The sequence below is a fragment of the Ursus arctos genome, unplaced genomic scaffold, assembly GCF_023065955.2.
Source record: "Ursus arctos isolate Adak ecotype North America unplaced genomic scaffold, UrsArc2.0 scaffold_29, whole genome shotgun sequence".
Taxonomy (NCBI): Eukaryota; Metazoa; Chordata; class Mammalia; order Carnivora; family Ursidae; genus Ursus; species Ursus arctos.
The window spans coordinates 13,935,231-13,958,486 of record NW_026622974.1 but is presented as its reverse complement, the minus strand read 5'-3'; the positions used below and the strand labels follow the sequence as shown (position 1 = coordinate 13,958,486).

At 40.9% G+C, this 23,256-nt stretch overlaps 1 protein-coding gene across 1 annotated transcript in view; it reads right to left on the bottom strand.

Annotated features, from left to right (window-relative positions):
- The window catches only part of LRRC1 (leucine rich repeat containing 1), a 123,528-nt gene that overhangs the window by 2,457 nt on the left and 97,815 nt on the right, over window positions 1-23,256 (bottom strand). Inside the window, exons 8-13 of the mRNA XM_026507218.4 lie at window positions 22,484-22,628; window positions 20,232-20,350; window positions 18,705-18,788; window positions 8,867-8,982; window positions 1,815-1,987; window positions 312-448 (exon numbers count right to left, since the gene is read on the bottom strand). Coding sequence (XP_026363003.2) covers window positions 312-448; window positions 1,815-1,987; window positions 8,867-8,982; window positions 18,705-18,788; window positions 20,232-20,350; window positions 22,484-22,628 — 774 coding nt within the window. The remainder of the gene's footprint in view (window positions 1-311; window positions 449-1,814; window positions 1,988-8,866; window positions 8,983-18,704; window positions 18,789-20,231; window positions 20,351-22,483; window positions 22,629-23,256) is intronic.

Below are 23,256 nucleotides of genomic sequence, written 5' to 3'. Positions count from 1 at the left end.
ACCAACAAAAACAGAACAAATTCCCAATCAGTTTACTAGAGGCATGAAGGGATGCTATCACAAATAAAGAACAAGAGTATCAACTAGTCAAGAAAAAAACCCCAAAAGTTCCATTTGCTTTATATACATTTGGTGAATCAGTACCTGGAAATACCTAATTTTGTCTTCTAAAAAAATTCTTATATGCTGAAGGCAAAGCAGAGAACAGACAATTTGAAATTAAAAGAAATCCTTATTAGGTGCCACTTTTGATCTTGGAAGGCTTTTAAATTTTGATTTTTCAGGGAGGCCAACAATCTCCATTTCCATACCGTTTCGTTGTCTTCTTCATCTCTCTCATCTTCCAAAAATCGGATTGCACTGACTCTGTTCACCGCACGCTCATTCCAGGCCTCATCCGGGACATCATTCACCAAGCTCTCCAGTGCCCCACAGCGAGGCAGGTTCTCTGTCATAACAAAGACCACATCAGCTGGGAACTTGGGTTTGTGTGACTGGTAACTGCTATGTAGTATTTCAAAAAATTTAAAACAAAAAGAAAAAAATCTGGGATAGGGTTACCCTTTCTTTTCAATGATGCATAATTCTTTTTGAGATCATATAAAATATCTGTTAAATAAATGTTTAGTATCTCATTATAGAATGTCATCACAATTTACAGAATCCTTTTTCACAATTCCTTTCTATATACTAACTTTAAGAACTTTCTCATGAGGGGTGCCTGGGTGGCTCAGTTGGTTAAGCATCTGACTCTTGATCTCAGCTCAGGTCTTGATCTCAGGGTTGTGAGTTCAAGCCCTATGTTGGGCTCCACGTTGAGCATGGAGCCTACTTAAAAACAAAAGACAAAAAACAAAAAACCTTTCTCATGACACTGATGTGGCTGCACATGTTGGACACTAGTACTTTCCTTAGTAACACAGTCTGCTGTTTTCCCCTTGGGGTCTTAAAAGCTCCTCTAACAAAGCTGGGATTGTCAAGATAGCTTTGGGGCCTTTCTACCTAGGGGACTCCTGTTCTCCCAGAGCACGCTAGTTCTCAGCAAAAGATTTTTATCAGCAATTTGATGTTAGTGTGAATATTTTTTAAAACCACATATAATTTACAAAACAAAGGTACAATGACTTAAAATAACAGATTGGCTTAAAAACTAAAATCATCGAGCCTTACATCAAAAACCGGGGATGTACTGTATGGTGACTAACATAATATAATAAAAAATCATTATTAATTAAAAAAAAAAAAACAAACTATTTGTCAGTGGGGGCGCCTGGGTGGCTCAGTTGGTTAAACACTGACTCTTGATTTCAGCTCAGGTCATGATTTCAGGGTAGTGCGATCAAGTCCTGGTCGGGCTGCGCGCTCAGTGTGGAGTCGGCTTGAGATCTCTCTCCCTCTCCCTTTGCCCCTACCGGTAACTCGTGCTCTAGCTCTCTAAAATAAATAAATAAATCTTAAAACAAAACAAAACAAAAAACCCGTTTGTCAGTGATGTTCAATACTAATTCTCAAAACCACCAGTTTGGATTTTAAGGGACTCTTTCAACTTTTTTAAGATTATTTGTATTTTCAGCCTTAGCAATTATTCAAACCCAAAAGGCTGTTTAAGAAATTTCAGATATGCTAAGCAGGTGTGAGGGGTACTTTTTCTATGAAGGTACAGGGGAACAAACCTTCCCACAGTAACCTCACCTGGGCTGGCTCTAGGGGCATATTAGACACATTACAGACGCACGTGGGAGTAAGAGGTCTTATGGACAGGTATTAGCTCCTACTAATTCTCGTAGCCATGTGAGTATTGTTCTTAATTTCACCTTGGCAAGTAGGTTCAGAAGGCAGCTGAGGAAGCAAGACACAGGTCAAAATCTTCTCTCCTGTGGTATGGTCTGTGTCCGTCTGGAACGTGAGCAAGGGCTGGGACTGGTTGTCAGACAACCACAAAGCCTTCAGCTTCAAGGCGGTCAGGGATAAAGGCAGATGTAACAGCCTAATTTAAAACAAAAGGAGACATCAAGGTCTCAGATTTTATAATTACATCAATTCCTATCAATACAGATAGAAAAAAAACCCCACCATTACAAAGAACCTCCTGGGACTGGACTCAACATGGAACAAAATGTTATGTTTATAATAAAATCCTTGGTGTACTCTTTGTGAGCACACTCCTCAGTCTGTCACTGTGCCTCCCTCTCTGTCATCTCTCTCATCAGCACCTCTGGCCACAGGGCAAAACATTAGGAGGTTTCGATTTAAAGAGAAAAAAGCCAGTGTGACTGTGGAAGGACCCAGAAGCAGGAGTTCTTACTGAGTCAATGGCAGTAGCCTCCCTGATGATGACCTGTTTTCAGTAGCACCTGGCAAATGAGGAAGAGTAGAAGGAGATGCCTGAGGTACTAAAGAGTTTAAGTGGCAGTTATAATAAAGATTAAAACATTTCCTTCATGCACTGCATTTTCTTTCTCTAAGGAGATTATTTTAGGTATCCATCTTAAACTCGTATCTTCTAGTTTCTAGATGCTCCCACTTCCCCAGACTCCCATGTGATAATTAATGTCCATTTTACATTGCTTCAGTTTAAAATGAGATCGTATATATTAAAGCACTTTAAAAACTGTAATGTGACACCTAAAGATTAATTTTATATTAACGTTTGCACACATGTCTGACAGAGTGGCTGCACCCAGTTAACTCTCTTTAGCAAAGACCAGCACTGGGAATCATATATAGTTCATACTTGCCAAAGATTACTTTAGTGCAGTGGTTCTTAACCAGGGGCGCTGCTGCCCCAGGGACATCTGGCAATGTCTGTAGACATTTTTGGGCGGTGCTGTTGGCATCTAGTGGGCAGAGGCCAGGGATGTTGCTAAACAGCCTATAATGCATAAGACAGCCGCCACAACAGAATTACCTGGCCCAACATGCTAAAAGGGCTGGGGGTGAAAAGACTGCTTTAATAAAAACCAGTGCTTTATACAAGTCTACCAATGCACTATGAAAACAACCAAACCTCTGCAGATACCAGGAATTCAAGGTTTAATGAACCTAAGGTTGTATTTGATCAAGTATTTTTACTCTAAAGATGGCTCCATGTGCATTAAATTACAATCTCAGCAGTGACTTCACAAGCTGGACAGTAATGAGCTGACTGCATTCTGTGAGCCACAGATGAGGCACATTTTCTTAAACGAAATCCCTGGCCCATGAATTCCATAAGAAATCATAGGACAGCATGTATTGCTGGGGCTTTTTTCTGCACTTGCATACCTATCTCCAGTTTAACACCTGTGGGAGGTCTACCTGTACATCTTACCAAGAGATCAATGCTGCATTATCAGACATAGACGCCATTCGGAATGGGCAGGCTTATGGAAAATTAATTTGAACTCCATGCAGGGATCTGAAGAGAAATTGTACTCCAGTACTAAACTAATCTAAATAATGTGTAAGCACAGAATGTTGTTACTTTAACAAATTAAGTAAAAATTATCAAAGAGTGCATGGAGAGTGTTAACAACAAACGCATTACTTAACAAACTTCACAAGAATAAATTAATATGTTTTACAAAATACTTCCAATATACTAGTTAGAGATTACAAAATATTTTCTTTTCCTAACAATCAGTCCAGCAAAGGCTGATCCATCCCACACATAGATATCGGGTGCAGTACTGAGTCAGTGGAATTGTAACTTACATGGGAGTTAGGTTTCAAAGTCAATGCATCCCTTGAAAAGTCTCTGTGTATTGTACACTCTTAATACTTTGCTAATGAGGGCCAAACTGAGTGACAAATATGTATTTTTAAATCCCAGAATCTACCGAGTTAAGTGACAGGCTCACACCATCAAGGACGTGCAAGGAATCTGAGGAAGTAGAGGCTTTACAGCTGCACCTCCTATTCTGAGGTGTTGGGTCTTTGAGTGAGACAGAAAGTGAAATTTCTTATGCTTATACAACAAATTATTCCTGCCTCCGCCCAAAGGCTGTCACACATTTACTCAAATGCAAGGAAGTAAAAGACACAGACATGCATTTGCCAGACCCGATGACAGGGACTTTTTTAAAAGAATATCCTAACACACTGAAAGCTTCAAGTACTTTAAACTCTTTTTCATTTTATTGAATAAAAGGATAATTCTTTTGAAAGTTTCAGGGTCTTACACAAGAAACTTAGAGTCAGTATCTCTATATTTCTTAATCATGAGAGCATAAAGAAAAAAATATTAAGATCTGAAAACTGGCACAAAACACAAATACTTAAACATGGTCATGGTACCTTCTCAGAATAACTGGCTTTGCAGCTAAGTGCTAAAGCAAAGGCATAAATAAAAGGCTAAAGAGAGCGTCAATAATAATATAATAATAATAATATCCTTCTAAGGATAACAAATGATATGGTAAAAGTTAAAATAAATTACTAGTCTCTACAACAACAGATCTTATAATCACAGAACACCAGTCCCCCCGTAAAGAATCGGAGTGCCAGCCTGAACATGGCTGTTGCCAACCGAGCACACACCACACATGGGTTTGTTGACTAAGTGTCCCATGGAGGGGTGTTTCAGTAGTGTCAAAGACAAAAAAGAAAAAAAATGCTCTGTTCACTGTCCAGTGTGTACACAGAGATTCTGCAGGCTGAGCTAACCCTCACTGATTCACTGCTGCCTGGGGCAGAAAAAACACATACACACACTCCTCCATTTCTCTTGGGTGAACCATCCCGGATAAAATATGTGTGTGTGTGTGTGTATTCCTGCTTTTCAGACGAGTTAAAATACATTTTTGGTTTATTCTGGTACCTTCTGTACACTGCAGAATCAACACAAGAAACCACAGCCCTATTTGTACATACCTTACATCTCCCTGTTTTATTTAGGATCATATCCCCTCAAAATAAAAAGCCTGTGGTTACTATTTACATCAATGGTACAAGGACTAAAGCAAATGAATAACTACACCATAAGCCAAGTCTCTCATTTCCAGTTAAATCCCTGACCAACTAACCTGAGGTGACCTTCCCCACCTCTGCACTGCTACAGCGACTGTGCTGTCAAATTTATTTAACAACTACACATGGCCTACTGATCAATGTAATACTGACTTAGCCTATAGTTTCATGCTTCTTACAACTGAATGTTTCATCTTCTACCACCTACTAGAATTTTTAGTTTCAAGCAAAGTTTTCAAAACTGTTTAAAGATAGAGAAAATATAATCAGTGGGAAAATTTAAGTAATACGAAAATACCTAAAGGGAAGCCCCCTGTAACCTCAAGCCTCCACTCTGCCTCTAGGGGGACTATTATTAATGTTTTGTTGTACTGCATAGATATGTTGTTTTAAAAGCAAAAACAAAAATGAGACTGTCCAACAGCTGTTCTTTTTACTTGGTACCATGGGCCTCCTGTGTCACTACACAGAGAAATTATCTCACTCTTTAACTGCTTACTCGTCCATAGTATAGCTACACTGCTATGTTGTGTTTTGTCTTTTAATATTTTTTTCTCACTTTTACTGAGCTATAATTGCCATGTAATATTGTGTAACTTTAAGGTGTACCTGCGATGATTTGATACATTTCTATATTCCCAAGTGACTACCACAGTAGAGTTAGTTAACACCTCCATCCAGTCACATAATCACCACTTTGTGTGTGTGTGTGTGTTGAGACCATTTAAAGATTTTCTCAGCCACTTTCAAGGATATAAGGCAGTATTGTTAACTACAATCACCATGCTATACATTAGGTCCCCAGAACTTATTCAACTATAACTGAGAATTTGTACCCACTGATCAGTACCTCCCTATCTCCCTTACTCTTAGTCCCTATTTCTACTCTCTATTCTTCTACCATTCTACTCTCTATTTCTAGGAGTTTGGCTTTTTTAGATTTCACATGTGAGATCATAGAGGATTTGTCTTTTTCTGTGTGACTTATTTCACTTGGCATAATGCCCTCAAGGTCCATCCATATTGTCATAAATAACATGAATTTCTTCTCTCTTATGGCTGAAAAATATTCCATGATATATATCTCACCACATCTTCTTTATCCATTCCTCTGCTGATGATGTTTAGGTTGTTTCCATATTTTGGCTACTGTGAATAATGCTGCAGTGAACATGGGAGTGCAGACCTCTCTTCAATATCCTGTTTTCATTTCCTTTGGCTATATACCAGAAGTGGGATCGCTACAGCATATGGTAGTTATATTTTTAATTTTTTGAGGAATCTCCATACTGTTTTCTCTAGTGGCTGTACCAATTTACCTTCCCACCAGCAGGGCACAAGGGTTCCCCTGTCTCCACATCCTTGCTAACACTTGTTATCTCTTGCCTTTTTGATAACAGCCACTCTAATAGCTGTGAGGTAATATGTTTTAATATATATTTTTAAAGATTTTATTTATTTATTTGAGAGAGAGAGAGAGAGATGGCCAGCGAGAGAGGGAACACAAGCAGGGGGAGTGGGAGAGGAAGAAGCAGGCTCATAGCAGAGGAGCCTGATGTGGGGCTCGATCCCATAACGCCGGGATCACGCCCTGAGCCGAAGGCAGACGCTTAACAACTGAACCACCCAGGTGCCCCATTATTTTTACATTTCATTTTTTGGATTATAAAATTCAAAGTTACAAACTATTTCCCCATTGACAGCCACAGGTTCTAGTATTCGGTACTACTCTTCCTCAAAGCTCCTCAAATACTAGATATTGTGCAGTTGGTGGATACTCCTATGAGAAAGGGTAAGAATTAGGGAAATGGATTCTGTGTCCATGGGTAGCTGATGCTAAAAGACGTCTTCTCTGTTACTGCACCACAAGATCTGATACTTAGTTTCCAAGTGGCATTTTATAGTTACCCTATCAAACTTGTCAAAGACAATTTGCGGAAACTAACATATAGTCTGTGTCATTTGCTATTTTTATATGCTTGAGAAAAGAGGCAAAAACTTCTGTTGTATGTGGTATAATTTCCCATGGTGTAACATTTCTGCAAGCTAAAAAAAAGCTGACATCGTAGCCTTTTTTTTTTTATTAGTTTCTATACTAATACTTTAAATAAGTAGTAATTAAATATTTTAATAGGTTTAAAATTTGGTTATGAATCTGTATATACATGTGACACATTTAACTGACTCAGACGGCAGCTATGTAACTCTACTTTTTGATGGGGTTTTCTCCACCCCAGCCCAAGCATAGTAAAAATTTAACTTTCCCTTCTGAGAACTAGAGATTGTAGCCTTCACTCAGGTGAAAAACAGTTTTCAGGCATCAGAGCCATCTTTCTGCTCAAGAATTAGCGATGCAAATTCATGCTCACAGGTGTGGCAAGAATCCAGGAAGGTTTGGAGTCACCGGGTTTCTACTGCTGGAGTTCAGAAAAGAACCACCACCCTTCCAAGCTCTATGTGCAGGCTTGACACCATCCAGCAGAAAGCACTTTTGAATTTCCAGTAACCAGTCAGCGGTTTAAGAATCTATCAAGACATCCTGAAGGCCTTAACTTGAAAATGGTGGGCCCTCAATGAGGCCTGCTGAGTCCTGCTATTTATTAGCAGGACTACTCAAATCCATTAGCCAGAATGAGAAATGGTGGCTTGTGCCTGACCCAAGTGACCAGTTAATCAGCACTTAGCACACAATTCCCCAAACGCTCTTCCGACTGCTGCTATCTCTCATTTAAAATCATTGATTATTTTTCCCTGGCTGAGCACTTTTTCTCCTATCTATATAACACTCAAAAGCATTTTTTTTAAGTTCCTTTGGCAATGCAGCCTGATACAAGGCATTTCGCAGTGGCCTATCATTCACTTGGCAAAGCTAACATTTTTAACATTTTCTCGGACGACAAATATTTACCAGGCTTCTATTGTGTACCAGGCACTGTGCAGGGATAAATGGTACAGTGGCACAGATGCCAAATCTGACTTCACACAACTTTAGGTTTAGACGGCTACACATGCATAAGCTGGCAGTTATCATACGGTGCTGTGAGTGCCATGTTAGGGGGAATTCAAAGAAGCACGCTCCATGCAAAGAAGGCTCCCCGGAGAAAATGAAAACATGAGTGATAAGAGATAAAAGTGGGAGTCAGAGAAGAGGGTCTCAGGCAGGAAGAGTAGCTGGGCTAGGCTCAGGGGAAAGAAAGTGCATCTTTGATCTGTGGTGACAAAATTAGTTCAGACTGGCTGAAACAAATCCATATTCTACACAGGTGAAGAGAAGGCACATTACAAAACAAGGGAGCAGTCTACCATGACCTCTGACCTCAGAACTTGAGAAATGGCACTGCTGTGACCTTGGGAAATAGGAGTTGAATGGCTCTTCACTTGGATTATGACTACTTGGAGATTCTGACATTAGCTGGGGATCCTTTGGCCAGAAAAACGTCCCTGAATACAATTTGGTTTACAATTTCAGGGGGTTCAGAATCACTAGCAGAGCACATCAAGACCCCTGGTTAAAATCTAGTTCAAACTCATTCAAGCTCATCCTTCAGATGAGGAAACCCAGAGGCTCACGATGACTTACAAAAGCTACCAAAGTTAAGGGAAAACCTAAGTATCCCAGTTCTCAGGCAGCACTGTTTCCCTTACATCACTGTACTGCTCTTCTGGGAAGCATTTCTACAGAAGTGTCCACTTAAACTTCAAAGTGCCCGGCACTCAGGCCGTCCATGACCTCTTCTACTCCATCCAGATCCATCACTCCTGCTCTCAGATTAACAACTTTCTGGCCCTGTATCATTCGACTAATTGGTACATATTCTACAAGATGGAGCAAAGGCAAGATGGCAAAGACGCATAACAGACTGGGGTGGATGAACATTTGGTTCTTTTTCTCAAAACAAGCAAACCAGAACATGCTTACCTGTTCCCTGCCACATCCAGGACATGAAGCTCTGTGGCCTGCGACACCTCTGCAGGTATCCGAGTTAGTCTATTGTCACGCACACAGAACACAGTGAGGCTGCAGCACCCTCCAATCTACAATGAGAAAGAAAATACACCTTTTTTCCAGGTTTTTGTGGAAGATGGTGGTGGGACTGGGGTATCCTGTTTGTCAAATGGCATGAAAAGGACACATAAATGATATCACATGATTTTAAGTTTCACTGAGACCAACTATGATTAGTTTAAATCATATAAAACACTAAATAGTCCAATAAGTTCATAAAAATCTCTGCAATACATTAAATATACATATTCTAAACTAAATCAAGAAAATAACAGTACAGTTCAAAAATCTCTTTCTGAGAAGCAAGTCATTTTCTGCTGCTATCTAATGCAACCGTATCTTTTATTTTATTTTTTATTATTTTTAAAGATTTTTATTTATTTGTTTGACAGAGAGAGAGACAGCCAGCGAGAGAGGGAACACAAGCAGGGGGAGTGGGAGAGGAAGAAGCAGGCTCCCAGCGGAGCAGGGAGCCTGTTGTGGGTCTCGATCCCAAACCCTGGGATTACGCCCTGAGCTGAAGGCAGATGCTTAACGACTGAGCCACCCAGGTGCCCCAAACTGTATCTTTTAAATACGTTAAGTAAGCTACCCAGGTTCAGACAAATATTATTTGGTAATATGGGTAAAACTTGGTAAATATTATTTGGTAGATTAAGAATTCTAAGTTTCAAAAATAAGGCCAACAATGATACACACACACTCCTTTGAAGACCTGTCCATTATATTAAATCCAGTGTTCTGTCTCGGTTCATTTCAAAAATACAAAAAACAACAAACATAAGAAAGAAAATAGAAGTAGTAAAAAATGGGTATTGGATAGACAATACAATACATTAATCTTCCACCATACATCTTCTAATTGCTTTTGGTCATTCACAACTTAACTTGGTAAATTCATTATTCATTTTCCTTTCACAAATGCAAAATCAATAACATTTTAGCAAAAACTGAATCTGGTAAATACACACATTAATCTGGTAAACTTAACGCTGGTAGAACACATCAATATCTGCATCCACACCAAATCTGATCACTATTTATTTATTTATTTTTAAAGTAAGTGATTCAAAGATAATTGAGCTTTGTATGAGCCTGATCTTCAAAAAAGAACATAAGCACAAAAGAACTAAGTCATTCTCTTGAACAACTGGCCACGGTGTCTATGGTCAGGAAAGCTGAACCAAGGGGGTGGAAAAATAACTCAATCTCAGACACAACATTCTGCAGGACTCCATACAGTACTACACTCTTCCTGTACTCACTATCTTGAACCAGAGTGATTACAAGAAAAGGCTCACGAAGGAAGCTAATGATGTCTCTCTGACACATGGAAAAACACTCCACAGCTTCCCACTTGGGGAGAGGCAGGAGATTTGCATCTTCAACGATAATCTGAGTACATCTTATGCCCTTTTCTATGTGTTTAACATACATATATATGTTAAAAAAGCACAATGCATATTTATGAAATTGCTACATAATTACCTTCATAAACACTCTTACTATGTTTTCCCTTAGGAGTTAATATAAAGACTTGAGATCACGTATTTAACCCCGGTATTTAACCATAATGGATATAAAAGAAAAATAAACATATAAGAAAATACAAACTAACATTTGTCTAAAATGGAAAACACCCAGATATGTAGAAAGGCTTTTAGACTGTCCCCATGATTTCTCAGTATTCACATTTCCCAACCCAGCAAAACTGGTACATCCACTGCCCTCTAAAATATAACATTTTGGTCCCACTGTGTCTTATAGAAATGCTCTTCTTTTTTCTGTCCTTCTAAATCTTATCAACTTTCCACAAGTAGCTAAATATCCTCTACACCATCAAGTCTTCCCCAAACCCCACAGTCCATATTGATACACTGCTCTCTGCGTTTCTAATTATGGTCTACACAAACCCTCTGACAGATTGTTTCACTGAGCTGTTTAACTTGCACATGTCCATATAACCAAGGTGCTTGGCAAGGGCAGTCCCCATCCTACCTACCAACTTTTCTCATCTAGGTATGTTTATACACTATGTTTATTTACTAGTGAAAGCCTGCTACTTCAAGTTAATATCTGCTTCCATGTGTAGAAATGAAAACCACAAAACTCTTCTTTTTTCTATTAAGAATCATTAGAGAGGCCTCTCTTAGGTTTTACAAATATAGGGCCCCAATATCATGCCCTAAAAGAGATATACAACGGGATCTTTGAAGGGCTTGGCATTCTTCCCTCTTAAGGAAGAGAATCATCAGTTTTACTCAGATGCCCAGGAATATTACAGGAGGATTCAAAACTTTGAATCTTTTGAAGATTGACATGATTAGATTTTCTCTGATAAACTGAGATGATCCCAACAAAGATCTATTCATGGGAAGAAATCCCCAAGCTCCTCATGCAGGGGAATCCCCCATGACCCTGCAACATGTACACTGGACTCTGGGTTCAGTGGTGGGCCTGTGTGCCACATGGGGGGTCCTCCAGGTCAGCATGTGGCTGAGGCTAGACCTCACTTTAACCTTATCATCCTGGCCTGGTTTTGACGACATAAAATTTATCTGCACTCCAGGGAGGCAAAGCAGTTATTCACATACGCAACCCTCACAATGGTAAAATAAGCTACTGGAGCATGTATAGAGCCAGGACTGCATCATAATTGTGGGCACTTTGTCATGAAGCTGTCCACTGCTCCAGCCACCTGTACGATATCTGTTTTGGGGTCCTAATACTATACCATGTGAACGTTTTCAATTTGTATCAATGTACATATACTATCTATAAAAAATTAACTAACTAAAATGGGTCAGAGAGGGCTCTAGCAGTTGTTGGAGCAATAAAAGTTCTGGACAAGTAAACACCCCTTAAGTCTTTTTTGGGGGGAAATAATGTGAACTCCCAATGGAGTGTGTGAGCTCTCTACTGTGTTTATAGTCTCATTTATTTTTTCTTTTTCCTTTCCCATTCTAATCTCTAAACCATCTGAGACCTCAAGGGGTGGAATGCAACTGTATTCAAGAGCCTCCTAGGCACTCTGGGTTGTCACAGCAGGCAGAGTGACCTCCTGATCTCTATTGTCGACGGATATTGGAAAACAATGAAACAATGCCAACAAAGAGCAAGTGTTATTGCCCAGTGTGCTGGGGACGCCTTCATCACCCTCAGAGGCACGTGCTGTCCTAGGCAAAACAGTGCACAAATAGAGACCTCTTTCCAAATCAGCCAGGAAGGCATGGCACGAACCTTTGGCTTTGAGACAAGACCATTAAGCAGTAAAAACCATAACTCAAAAGGTACAGCTCTTCCTACATCAGAGAGGAATGTGGCACACTGGAATAGGATGCTCTGGGATCACACAGACCTGGGCTGGATCTGAGGCTCAGTCATGTGTTTTATGCATTTGACTATGTTACTTTAACCAAAGTAACACTTGGGATTAAATTAAATGAAACCACAAATACAATTTAGCACCTATTGCAGAACCTGGTCTAATAAACGTGGCTGGCAAACCAATGTGATGGTTATTGTCTTTCCAAGAAGTCAAAGTCCCAGATCCAAAGCACGAGCTCAGTCAACACTTGTGTGCCTGCTGTGTTGTTGGAAGTGCGCTGACGTTGGTGAGCTCCTCCCAGAACACACCTGACCTTCTTAAAAAATCTCTCCCCAGCAATGCATCACAGTGACAAAATGACAAAATGTCACCGTGATCAATACTAGGGATAAATACACGGTGACTCTACTGCGAGAGAAGCACGGGTGTGAACTCAGTACTGTAGTATACATACGGTTCGTGTGTATTTCTGCTTTCAGGAGGCAGAGTTTACAGGGTCCTCCTGAGTGATCATCAGGATAAAATGCCTGTATCACTTAGAAATTCTGGGAAGCAGAGTCACTGTTTAAATAACTTATTACCAGTTACATAGGAAGCTGATATTTTTAAACTTCCTTAAGCCACATAATAGCACCTTCCCAGAATACAAGGGGTTGGACTTGGAGAACTACAGAATGTAGCTGAGAATCTTTGTTTTGCTGGTTTGTGTGTCTTAATTCCAGACAATACCTTCCTTCACTGTTTGGACCTGATTTGACCCATCTCCAGGAGATGGGACCTGCAGGTCATTGAGCAAACCCTTAGTCGGGTCAGCTGCACTGTGTATTAATTGCCTGCAGGTGACATAACTTAAGAGGAGATAATCACAGTGATCCAAAGAGAAAGCCTGTATTAGTCATCTTTGTCTACGTATATTCCACTTTCTGAACACCTGCCCCAAGTGTGAAGAAACTTTCCTTTTACTTCAGTATCGGCCTTTTAATATTCTATGTAACAGAACAGAACCCATATTTCACTGGCAGAAAGGAAAACGTACAATAAGCAAAATCTGGTCAAAATACAATTTGAGCTGTAATAACATGGTGAGTAATTTTAGAAACCAAAGACTGTTTTTTGCTTTTCCCATCATCATCCACGGCATATTATTTGAATGTTCCTATTTCATAAATATTTTGGAAATCATGTGGCTTTGGGACTTCTTGAATTGTTGGGCCACTGACATCAAAATATCCACTAATAGCTATGGCATTCTTCATTTCTAATTATAAAACAGTACGTTACGTTGACTGGAAAATAAAACCCATACATACACATAAAGGCACAAGGAAAAACTCTGACCAAATCCTACCCCAAAGGGATAATCGGTATTAACATTCTGAAGTACAATCTTTCGGTATTATTGCCATGCACTTGTGATATGTATATGCTTCGATGAAATTAGGACCAACACTATGATCTTCAGCACCCTTGCTTACATATGACATCAGAAATGTCCTCCCACATCATTATGTTTCTAAAAGGACTTTTATTGACCACATAACTATTTCATTCTATAGATGTCTCACAGATCACTTCACAAATTTCCCACATTAGACGCTTCTAGTTTGTTCTGCCATTTCTTTTCTGTGTAATCTTGGGCGAGTTACTTCAGCTGAGTCTGGGTTTCCAGGTCTGTTGGATGCTGATAACGACTTACCTACCCCTCACAGGACTGCTGTGAAGAACAGATATGAATATACAGGAAAGTACAGTGCCTGGCACTTGTGAACTGCCCCGTATGTGTACCTATTAGCTGCCCCTTACGTATACACGAGAAATATTCTCGTGCATGGTTTTCATGTGTACCACAACTGTGCTCCTATGACAAAGCCCTAGAAGTAGCACTGCAGAATCAAAGGGTATGAACCCTTTCAAAGGTTTCAATATTACCCTGTTTCCTTCCAGAGAAGACATAATAATTTATACTTCCATCTGATCTATGCATTTTCCAGTGCCCTTGCCAACATTGGGTATCATTTTTTTTTTTAATCTTGACAATCTGATAGGTCAAAAAGCTTCCATTAACATTTCTGTGAATACTAATGGGGCTAAAATTTCTTCACATCGAAAGCCATTTCTATTTTTTCCTTCTGAATCGCTTATTGTTTATTGTGGTGGGTTTTTTGCTTTAATTTTTGTCCACTCTTCTCTAGTGGGAACATCTTTTTCTCAATGATCTGGAAGGATTTCTAGTAGAGTGAAGAGAGACTACCTTCGTCTATAATGTTGTAAGTGTCCCGTGGCCCCCAGGCCATCTTTACCTTCTTGAAGATCAGAAATCTAATTTTCACGTAGACAAATCTATCAAGTGTTTTTTTGTGGGTTTTTTTTTTTAGGACTTGTTTCACCTTGTAAGTTTGGGAATGCCTTCTCCATTTTGAAATCCAATGGCCAACTATATTTTATTCTAGTATTTTTAGGTTTTATCTTATTTCTTTTATCATAACCCATTTTAGAATATGATGGAAGCTTACACTAAATCATAATAAGACAGAAAGCTATCCATAAACCGAATTCTCTATCACCACAGACACTTCTGAAAATCACAATATTTATGGGTAATTAACGTTTACAGAGTACCTGATTTAAAAACAAAAACGAGCTTTGATAAATGATCTGCAAATCCTATCTATTGACTGGATAAGTGTGATGGAGTCAAGATCACTTTCATGTTGACTTAACGGAGACAAAAGACTGGACTCTAAACTTGGACACATGTTCAATTTCTTCCAGCCAGAAACTCTTTAGCTGGTGCAGGCTGTTCAAAGGTAAGATTTGGCTGGGGAATATTATGAAGTTGTTGGCTCTCTTTCACCATACCCACAATCACACATAAACCAACTCCCTGTCTGTCCACGCATCACACAACGCAGTCTCTTCTTAATTCTTCCCTCCACCAAAAACATGAGTTTTTTAGGAAGCCTTCTTTCCCCCGGAAGCATACACACTTACACGACAGGATGAGAAATAAAAGACACAAATAAGTAGCTTGAAAAATCAGAAGCATGCCACGTGTAGCAAATAAAGCAAATCTAGCCTTTCCATTAGAGAGAGAATTGTGCTGACAAACCAGAATTTAGCGAAGACAGATGAGCTGCCACGTTATGCCTTTCGGAATTTCTGAATAACTTAAAATGTAATTCACAGAAAAGCATTCTTTTGAGAGAGAACAATCTGAACAAATCTGACAAACACATAACAAAAAATAAGGTTCCAGGCCATGCAGTCATTAAAAAAAAAACGAGTTTAGAGGAAAGTGTCCACTATTTTACAATGAGGAACACACAAAGCAGTCAGTTGATTTGAAATCTTCATGCATTAAATGGAAGTTAGAGATGCAACTGCGGTCTGAACAATACTTACAAGATAACAAGTTTACCCGACTTTTCTAAATTTCCAAGCAGCTAACAATTAAGAAAACAAGAGACATTCATTGATTTGCAAATGTTTACTACAAGTAACACCACAAAACACAAACAGAATCTATTATTGTGACCCACACAGTACATTTTCCCTTCATTTGGGAAAAATAAAAAATAAAAAAAAATGCTGCCAGAGACTGAGGAGCTGTGCTCTAAAGCATGATATACAATAGTATCAAATTAAAGACAAAAAGTAGGGAGAGCTACATGGCACACCAGACCAATCGCAATTAATACAATTATGGGTTTTTGGCATATATATTGAATAGGTCAGCATTTCAGCTGAGATGTGTCATGCATGCAACTTAATTGTTCGAGAGAGGGTAGTAGAGTTTTGCAAGTGCAGAATCCAATCAAGGAAAGTACAGGATACGATCAAATGGCATCAAGCTTGGAGGCAGAGCAAGTGCACACACACACAGTCCCTAGGCCCCGCTGCCCCGATTCCCCCCCCCGCCCCCCCTCACACATGCGGTCACAGGGTTTACCACACTCACTCACTGCACAGAGACTCATGGAACAGCTATGCTGTGCAGACCAACATGACACACTTCGCGTCAGGAGGCCTGCAGTGGTCTGACTGCTCAGCCCCGATGGTCAACGGCAAGCACTCAGCAGCCATTCCTACTGGGTCACCGCTGTAACCCTCAGCAGAACCAGGGACACGGCTCGGCATTTTCCTACCCTGGGGGGTGAGTGTGCGTGAGTAGTAGTGAAGGTGTGCTAGAAGAGAGCCAGTTCCTAAAAACCTCAACACTCTCTGCTTTTTCTCACAGCTGCAGGAAAGGGCACAGACTTTATTCAGTTATCAAGCTCTACATGCCAGAAAACCCATCACAATTTCATAGAGAGCGGGTAACACGTGAGAGCTAACTAAAATGCTGTGAAGCTAGAACTAGTTTCACAACACGTTCACCTTCCACATCCTGAGATGCTGTTCTAATAAATTTACCCAGATGCACAGCACGTGGTGGGCATACCCTTCTGAAGCCTGAGAACAAGTTTCATTCTCTTAAAATGTAAAGAGGACAGATGCTGACATGATGGCAGTAATTTTACACAAATAAAACGTTAAAGTTGTGCCTAGGATGTATTCTTTGCAAGAGAATCAGAAAAGGGGGACTGGGAAGACGGGCTGCGTGGGAAAACTTACTGGGGATGGACATTCAACTCCCAAGTGCTTTCTTCGGTACTAACCTTGAAAATGATCCTGAAATGTATTAATTTTCTAACACGTCCAAACTAAAGATAGTTTGACCTCTCTTTACCGACTCAAGGTCCTGTCTTACCTCAGGGCCACACGTGAAAAGACTGCATTGAATCTGTATGCCCTGAGTGGCCATGCTTTTCTCGGCCTGTGGAAGAACAGTGAGCGGGCAGTGGGGGACACATCTCTGGAGCCCGTTCTACCAACTGCTAGCTATGTGAGGCCTGCTAAGGAAGGCTTTCCACTGGCCTCAGCTTCCTCATCTGGAAAATGAGGAACTCTCCCTTACAACCTCAAAAGCTGTTGTGTGGATTCAGGGAGTTAACAAACATGACAGCACCTAGAAAGAAAGTAATCAATCTTCCCCGCTTCTCTGTGCACGTGTCTACGTGTCCAGTCTGCTACCCATTCAACAAGAGTAAAATCGATATTCAGAATATCAGCTCTGTGTTTTGGTTTATCACTGTGAGACCGGAACCAACATGTTCTGATTAGCAGAATCTCCTACTTGTGTCCCAGTTTAGCGGAGATGTACTGAAGTCTTTCTGCGGGCAACAGTTTTATTTAAGTGCCAGTGCTCAGAGTAAGGGTGGGTCAAAATATGGCCACATTTATGACAAATACCCTCCATGCTTCCCTTCAGGAATGTTGGCCATCTTGCTCAGGCAGAAGACTGGGACACAGAGGGTATAGCACCAAGACAAGGAAAGAGAAAGAGAAACCAGGCAAAGCTCAGACACCCTGAGAAGGGCTCTAGGAAAATAAGAACCCACAAGTTCTGGCTGGTGGGATGGTAGCTTTAAAATTATCCCAAGAGAGATGTAGGAAAGGGTCAAAACAGAGATAGGAAGGACACTGCTCCTGGCCAGGGATCATATCACACAATATCACACCTTTTCATGTGAGGCCTAGCAAAGGGGGCGGGGCTCACCAACATTCGATTGGGGGAAGGAAGGCAGCTAAACTGAGTTTCAGGCTAACGGCTAACAAAAAAAATCAAGGCCCCATCTTCCAGTTCTCCTAGCTCCAAACAGAAGGTACGCCTTCTTGTTAAACATCACACATGCTTCCTTATTTAATCTGCTCTGAGTTTCCTTCTTGTTTTCAGCAATTCCCTTGCTAGAACTGAAGTGCCTCGACGTCTGTATTACTCCCCACAATGCATGGCGATGGTCCCCTCTCCTGGTTGGACCATTGACAAAAAAAAGCATAAGTGAATAATAATAATCCTAAGAATCCGGCTACAGCTTCCCATTCACCTTCCTCTAGGTGCATGCCTCCGTGAAGAGTTCATTCACGCTCCCCCAGACATGAACACCGCCTACTATCGATCTCTGCCCACGAGAAGGTTTGCATCAAGATCCACTTTTATAATTCCAACGGCTTAGGCAGCAGTTTAATTTCACACTAAACTCAGACCCAATGTTATCTACTTCCTCTGCTAAGCTCCCAAACTACCTATTTCTGTCAATGGTTCTCTGTATGTCAAGCCCAAAATGTCAAACTCTCTCTTTCTCCCACGTAAAATCCTATCAATTCACCTTTCTCAACAATGCTCAGTCATCTGGACCCACCTACTCGCTTTAATGCTATTGATGCTTGTTCTTTGATATAACTCTTCCAACCATCTCTATGCTCACAAATGAGAGTACATAACATTTAAAAAGCACCGCATTAAGTCTTTTAAAACGTGACATTTTTGATCCCTTGTGTGCTGTTATTTCCTTACAATTATTGTTTTTTAAAAGCACATACCTCTTTTGGTAAAGACACTAATTTATTTCTGTCTGCATTCAAGTTGTTCAACTTCTTAAGTTTTCCAATGCTCTTAGGTAAGGTCTGTTAAAATAACATTTTAATTATTAATTTAATGCATTTTTTTTAACATGACTCACAGTAAAACAGATCTTTTCAAGGATTTAAATCTCATCCAGCAAGAGACATAATAGTTCTTTCTGAATATCGGATAGGTCAAAGCTCACTTGGAAGATGTAGAATGAAATATTTTGCATTTTTGTTAAAACCAGAGTATGTTTCAATGAAAGGAAGTCAAAGGCACAGATCTGGAAACAGTGAAACACAAAGTAAAGAGGTAATGCTCTTCAACCTAAGTAAGAATTTGCACCTCGAGATTCATCCCTTCATTCCCTGCACCTTTGAGAACCACACCGGGAGAATGGCTTGGATGACCTGGAAGCCAGAGGGCTGGGACAATGGGAATCCTGAGCAGGGGTTTCACAGGGCTGGGGGAAGGGCAGGCGGCATGGGGACAGGAGCAAGGTGAGCAGGACTGAGGGGTGGGACAGGCAGAGCACTCTAGCAGCCAGGTGGGGCCCTGATGGGGGGGTCTTCAACATTCTGTTGGAAGCCAGGGGTGAACGTTATGTTTACAGCCATTATGATAACTATCTGTAAGCCTAAAACCATAAACTAGCATCAGAAGATTTGGGCACTTTCACTACACCGGCCAGAGGAGCCTGCCCAAGCCGCGTGAGGAGAGATGTGGCTGGGCTCCTGCACCGGCTCTGCGTCCTACCCACTTGTGCTGTCTTTTTCTACTCTCTCCACCTAAAGAGCATTGCTTACTGTTTTTACAAAAAACATAGCTGCTACAAGACAATGAAGAGAGGAGGAGAGGATGGAGTGATCAGTGAGGGCCTGATGAAAGCAGAGAAAGCAGCAGGAAGGGAGGAACAACAGAGATCTGCTGTTATCCTGCTAACTTGCCCCGCCCCCGCCGCAGGTGGCCAATGCCAAAGCTTTGCCCTGGGAGGATGGGGAAGCCTGGCCCAAGTGTGGGACACCTGCAGCTACCACCACCCCCAATCTTTAGGGTAAGGTAAGATCTCAGCTTCACACTCAACCCCGCAAAGGGCACTCATCCCTCCAGTCCCACCTAGGCTTTTTCCAACCAAACACCATTTTCTCCCCTTCTCTCTCTCTCCCTCCACTTGCTCAAAGAACCCTGAGAGAAGGTTACCTCCAGGGGTCCTTGGACACCATGGCAGAGGCATCAGCACACCCACTGCCAGTGGCTCGTCCCCACCCCTCACCGGACACCTCTGTCAGCCGACCCACCATTCTCTTCACCTCAGCAGGTTAAATGCAAATCATCTCCATGTCCTGCATTTGCTTCCAAGTCCCGTTTTTTTTTTAGATCTAACATAAGAAAATATCCACACAGTCACCCCAATTACGAGTAAGTAGAATCTACCCTAGTAAGTCTTTATGACACAGAAACCACATTATCCATATCCACTTGAATGTGCAACCCACACTCACCAGGAGCCGGTTTTCTGTAAGAACTAACTCAGTGAGGCTTTCACAGTCCCCGACCGCTTCAGGCAACTGTGTGAGTCTGTTCTGATCCACCTTCAAGATCGACAGTTTCTTTAGTTTTCCTGTAAAAGCATTATTTCAACTCATTAGTTATAACTGTCTTCCTAATCATCACTTGGTATCTCTTATCTCCTGTTCTTTGTTAAGTAGTTATTCATTTTTTTTCGTCACCCGGCTTTACATTATGCAACCACATCTTTCTCATGTAGATCACTAAAGGTGAAGAGTTAATTTTATCACAACATCAGAAACAGTCAGCAATTAGAAACAAATCATTTTAAAAGTCACCACATAAAAAATCGTGTCAAAGCCAGAAACTTTATAGTAAAACAAACAGCTAGCTCTTGACAGATCTTTAAGAACAGGAAATGTTTCCTGTACAAAGGAGAGAGACTTTCTTCTTACTCCAAGAATCATCCTCACTAAAAACAAAAAATAAAGTGTGGTTTATTCTATCACCTAGGAGTGAAAGTGGCTTAGTGAGGCTTCTGTAGTGGTTCTAGATATGCAGAATAAAATGGAAACCTTTGAAATGCCACATGAAGAACTGAGTGTATTTTACTCAGGGCAGGAAAAGTGGATTTTCTGGTGGTGCCCGCAAGCCATGGAAAAGAGGGACGGGGTGACCACAGCTTCCTCAATGTCCCCACTGAGTGAAGGAAATCCTCAATCTTTTAGATTCTCATTTTCAACTATAATTCAAGGAATGAACCTACAAAGCAGATAGCCTTCATTATCTACTGAGAGAGGCTGGCATGGGGACACTGTCCCCAGTAAAATCAGAAAATGGCCTCTATCTTAAAGGAGACGTAAAGCTGAAGAAATGAAAATATTGAAAAAATTAACTTGCCTTGCGTGTTGTCACAGAGCAGGGCAGGAGAACCAACAGATTCGTAAGCTCTTTATCTAGCATAGTCGATAACCTACTAACACTGTCCCCAGAGGGTTTCCACCTGTCCTCACTGGCAGGAGAGGCACGGGCTTCTCCACAGGGCACCCTGAATTGAATCGATAGATCTCCCTCCAACTGAGGCGTCTCCTGAACAGTTTTACTGGCCAGTAGTCTTGCCGCCTCTCCTTGAACACTTCAAGTCACAGGGAACTCATCCCTTCACTAAGCAGCCCAGACTCATTTGTAACCAGTATTTCATTTATATCCTTTCCTTGCAGCACTCTGAACTAGAAAATGCCGTGACAAATTGACTTCTCTTCTATAGGACGGCTTCTCAAATGCTTGAAGTCAGCCATGTCACGCCTCCTACTTCCTATCTCAGTTCCCACAACCGTTTTCGGATGCCACGTATCATTCTCACCGACCATCTCTACCTGGAGTCAAAATCCCCGTCAATTTTCCAACCAGTCTGAACCAAAAGGCAACGTCTGTGCTCCTGCCCAGTTGCTACGATCAGCTACTGCTTTCATGTTGACCAAATACCAGAAAGGAAGTGGTCCTCTGTCATACAGCTTCTCCAACTACAGAAAACCTTTCAGCAACTTTCTTTGATATTTTGAATAAAAATTAAACAAAGGTCAAAGACAGCAATCCTATGTTGACTACATGGTTAAACATAGTTTCTTACAACCTCTAAGCGGCTTTGCTACGGTGGAGCTCCCGGTCCTTGTCTGTTTATACCTTCCCTGCATTTATTTTCTCACACGGGACTGAATGACTTTATGGTAAAGGAAATATATGGACTAATTTATTTTAAAGGAAATGGCAAAGAATGGTGAGAGGAAAAGACTATTCTCAACGTATGAGAAAAGGCTCAACTCAAACACACCATTCTCCCCTAGGTCATGCAGCAAGGTCAGAGTCACTTTCTCATAAACTATTTGGGAAACTCACTTATAAATTTCTTAGAGACTGCTCCCATGCCTGAAACATATCTATTATTTGGACTAATCTTTACTGAAAACACTGAGACAAGATGCCAAAGAGACGGAGGAGTCAACACTTAGAAGTAATCATACCTACAACTGCTACCAAACCAGGATGACCGAATACTTGCCTATCGAGAAACTTCAGTTGCATTGAATGTTCTTTGCATGCCTTCTTTAAGAACAAATAAATGACATGGAGACTAAAGGAGTCACATCCCCAGCATCTGAGAGTGGTGACCAAAGGATCAGAGTGAGACCCAAAGGCCAGAGACAACAGCCAGCATCTTTAGTAGGGAGTTACTTTCCATACTTACCGATGCCATCCGGAATCATTTCTAGTAAGTTCTGGGAAATGACTAAATCCGTTAATGAAGTCAGGCCACTGATTTCTTCAGGAAGTCTTTCCAACCTGTTTTCAGAGACATCTAAGCACAGCAGGTTCTTCAGATTTCCTATTTCCTGCATCAACGACACAGAAAAAGAGACTCGTGCTTAAACCTGCCACAGTACAGAGGAATTTCTTACAGTGAGTTTTCACAGTCAAATCCCAAAGTTGTCCCAAGGATGTTTCTTTAGCGTTTATCTATATGAGAAGGCTGGAGTAAATTTCCAGACCCCTTTCCAATGAAAACGGGAAGCTGTAAAAATCACAGACACGGAGCTGGGAGGGATGCCAAGCCCTCCAACTTCATGCAGGCAAGGAATCATTCTCACTTAACAGATGAAGAGACTGGCACCAAGACAGACCAAATGATTCTATGGTTACATAATTTTAAAAAAATAAATAAAAAGAGTCCAGAATCCAGTTCTTCAAGTTTGGAATCAATCACTTCAATAAGCAGCTTATACTTCAGGGCGACCCTGAGATTTTCTCTGTTAAGAAACCATCTACTTTATATCTCCCATGACCAGTAGCACTTATTACAGCAAACATCAATGCAACTGTATCCCAGCAACACTGGAGAATCCAGACCCACTGTCGCTTTCAACCTCAACAGAAGAGAGAAGCATCCTGCTTTCAAAGGAAACAGATATTCCCAGGAGCAGGGAAACCACCTCAATGAGTCCAACATTCTGTTCAAGAGAT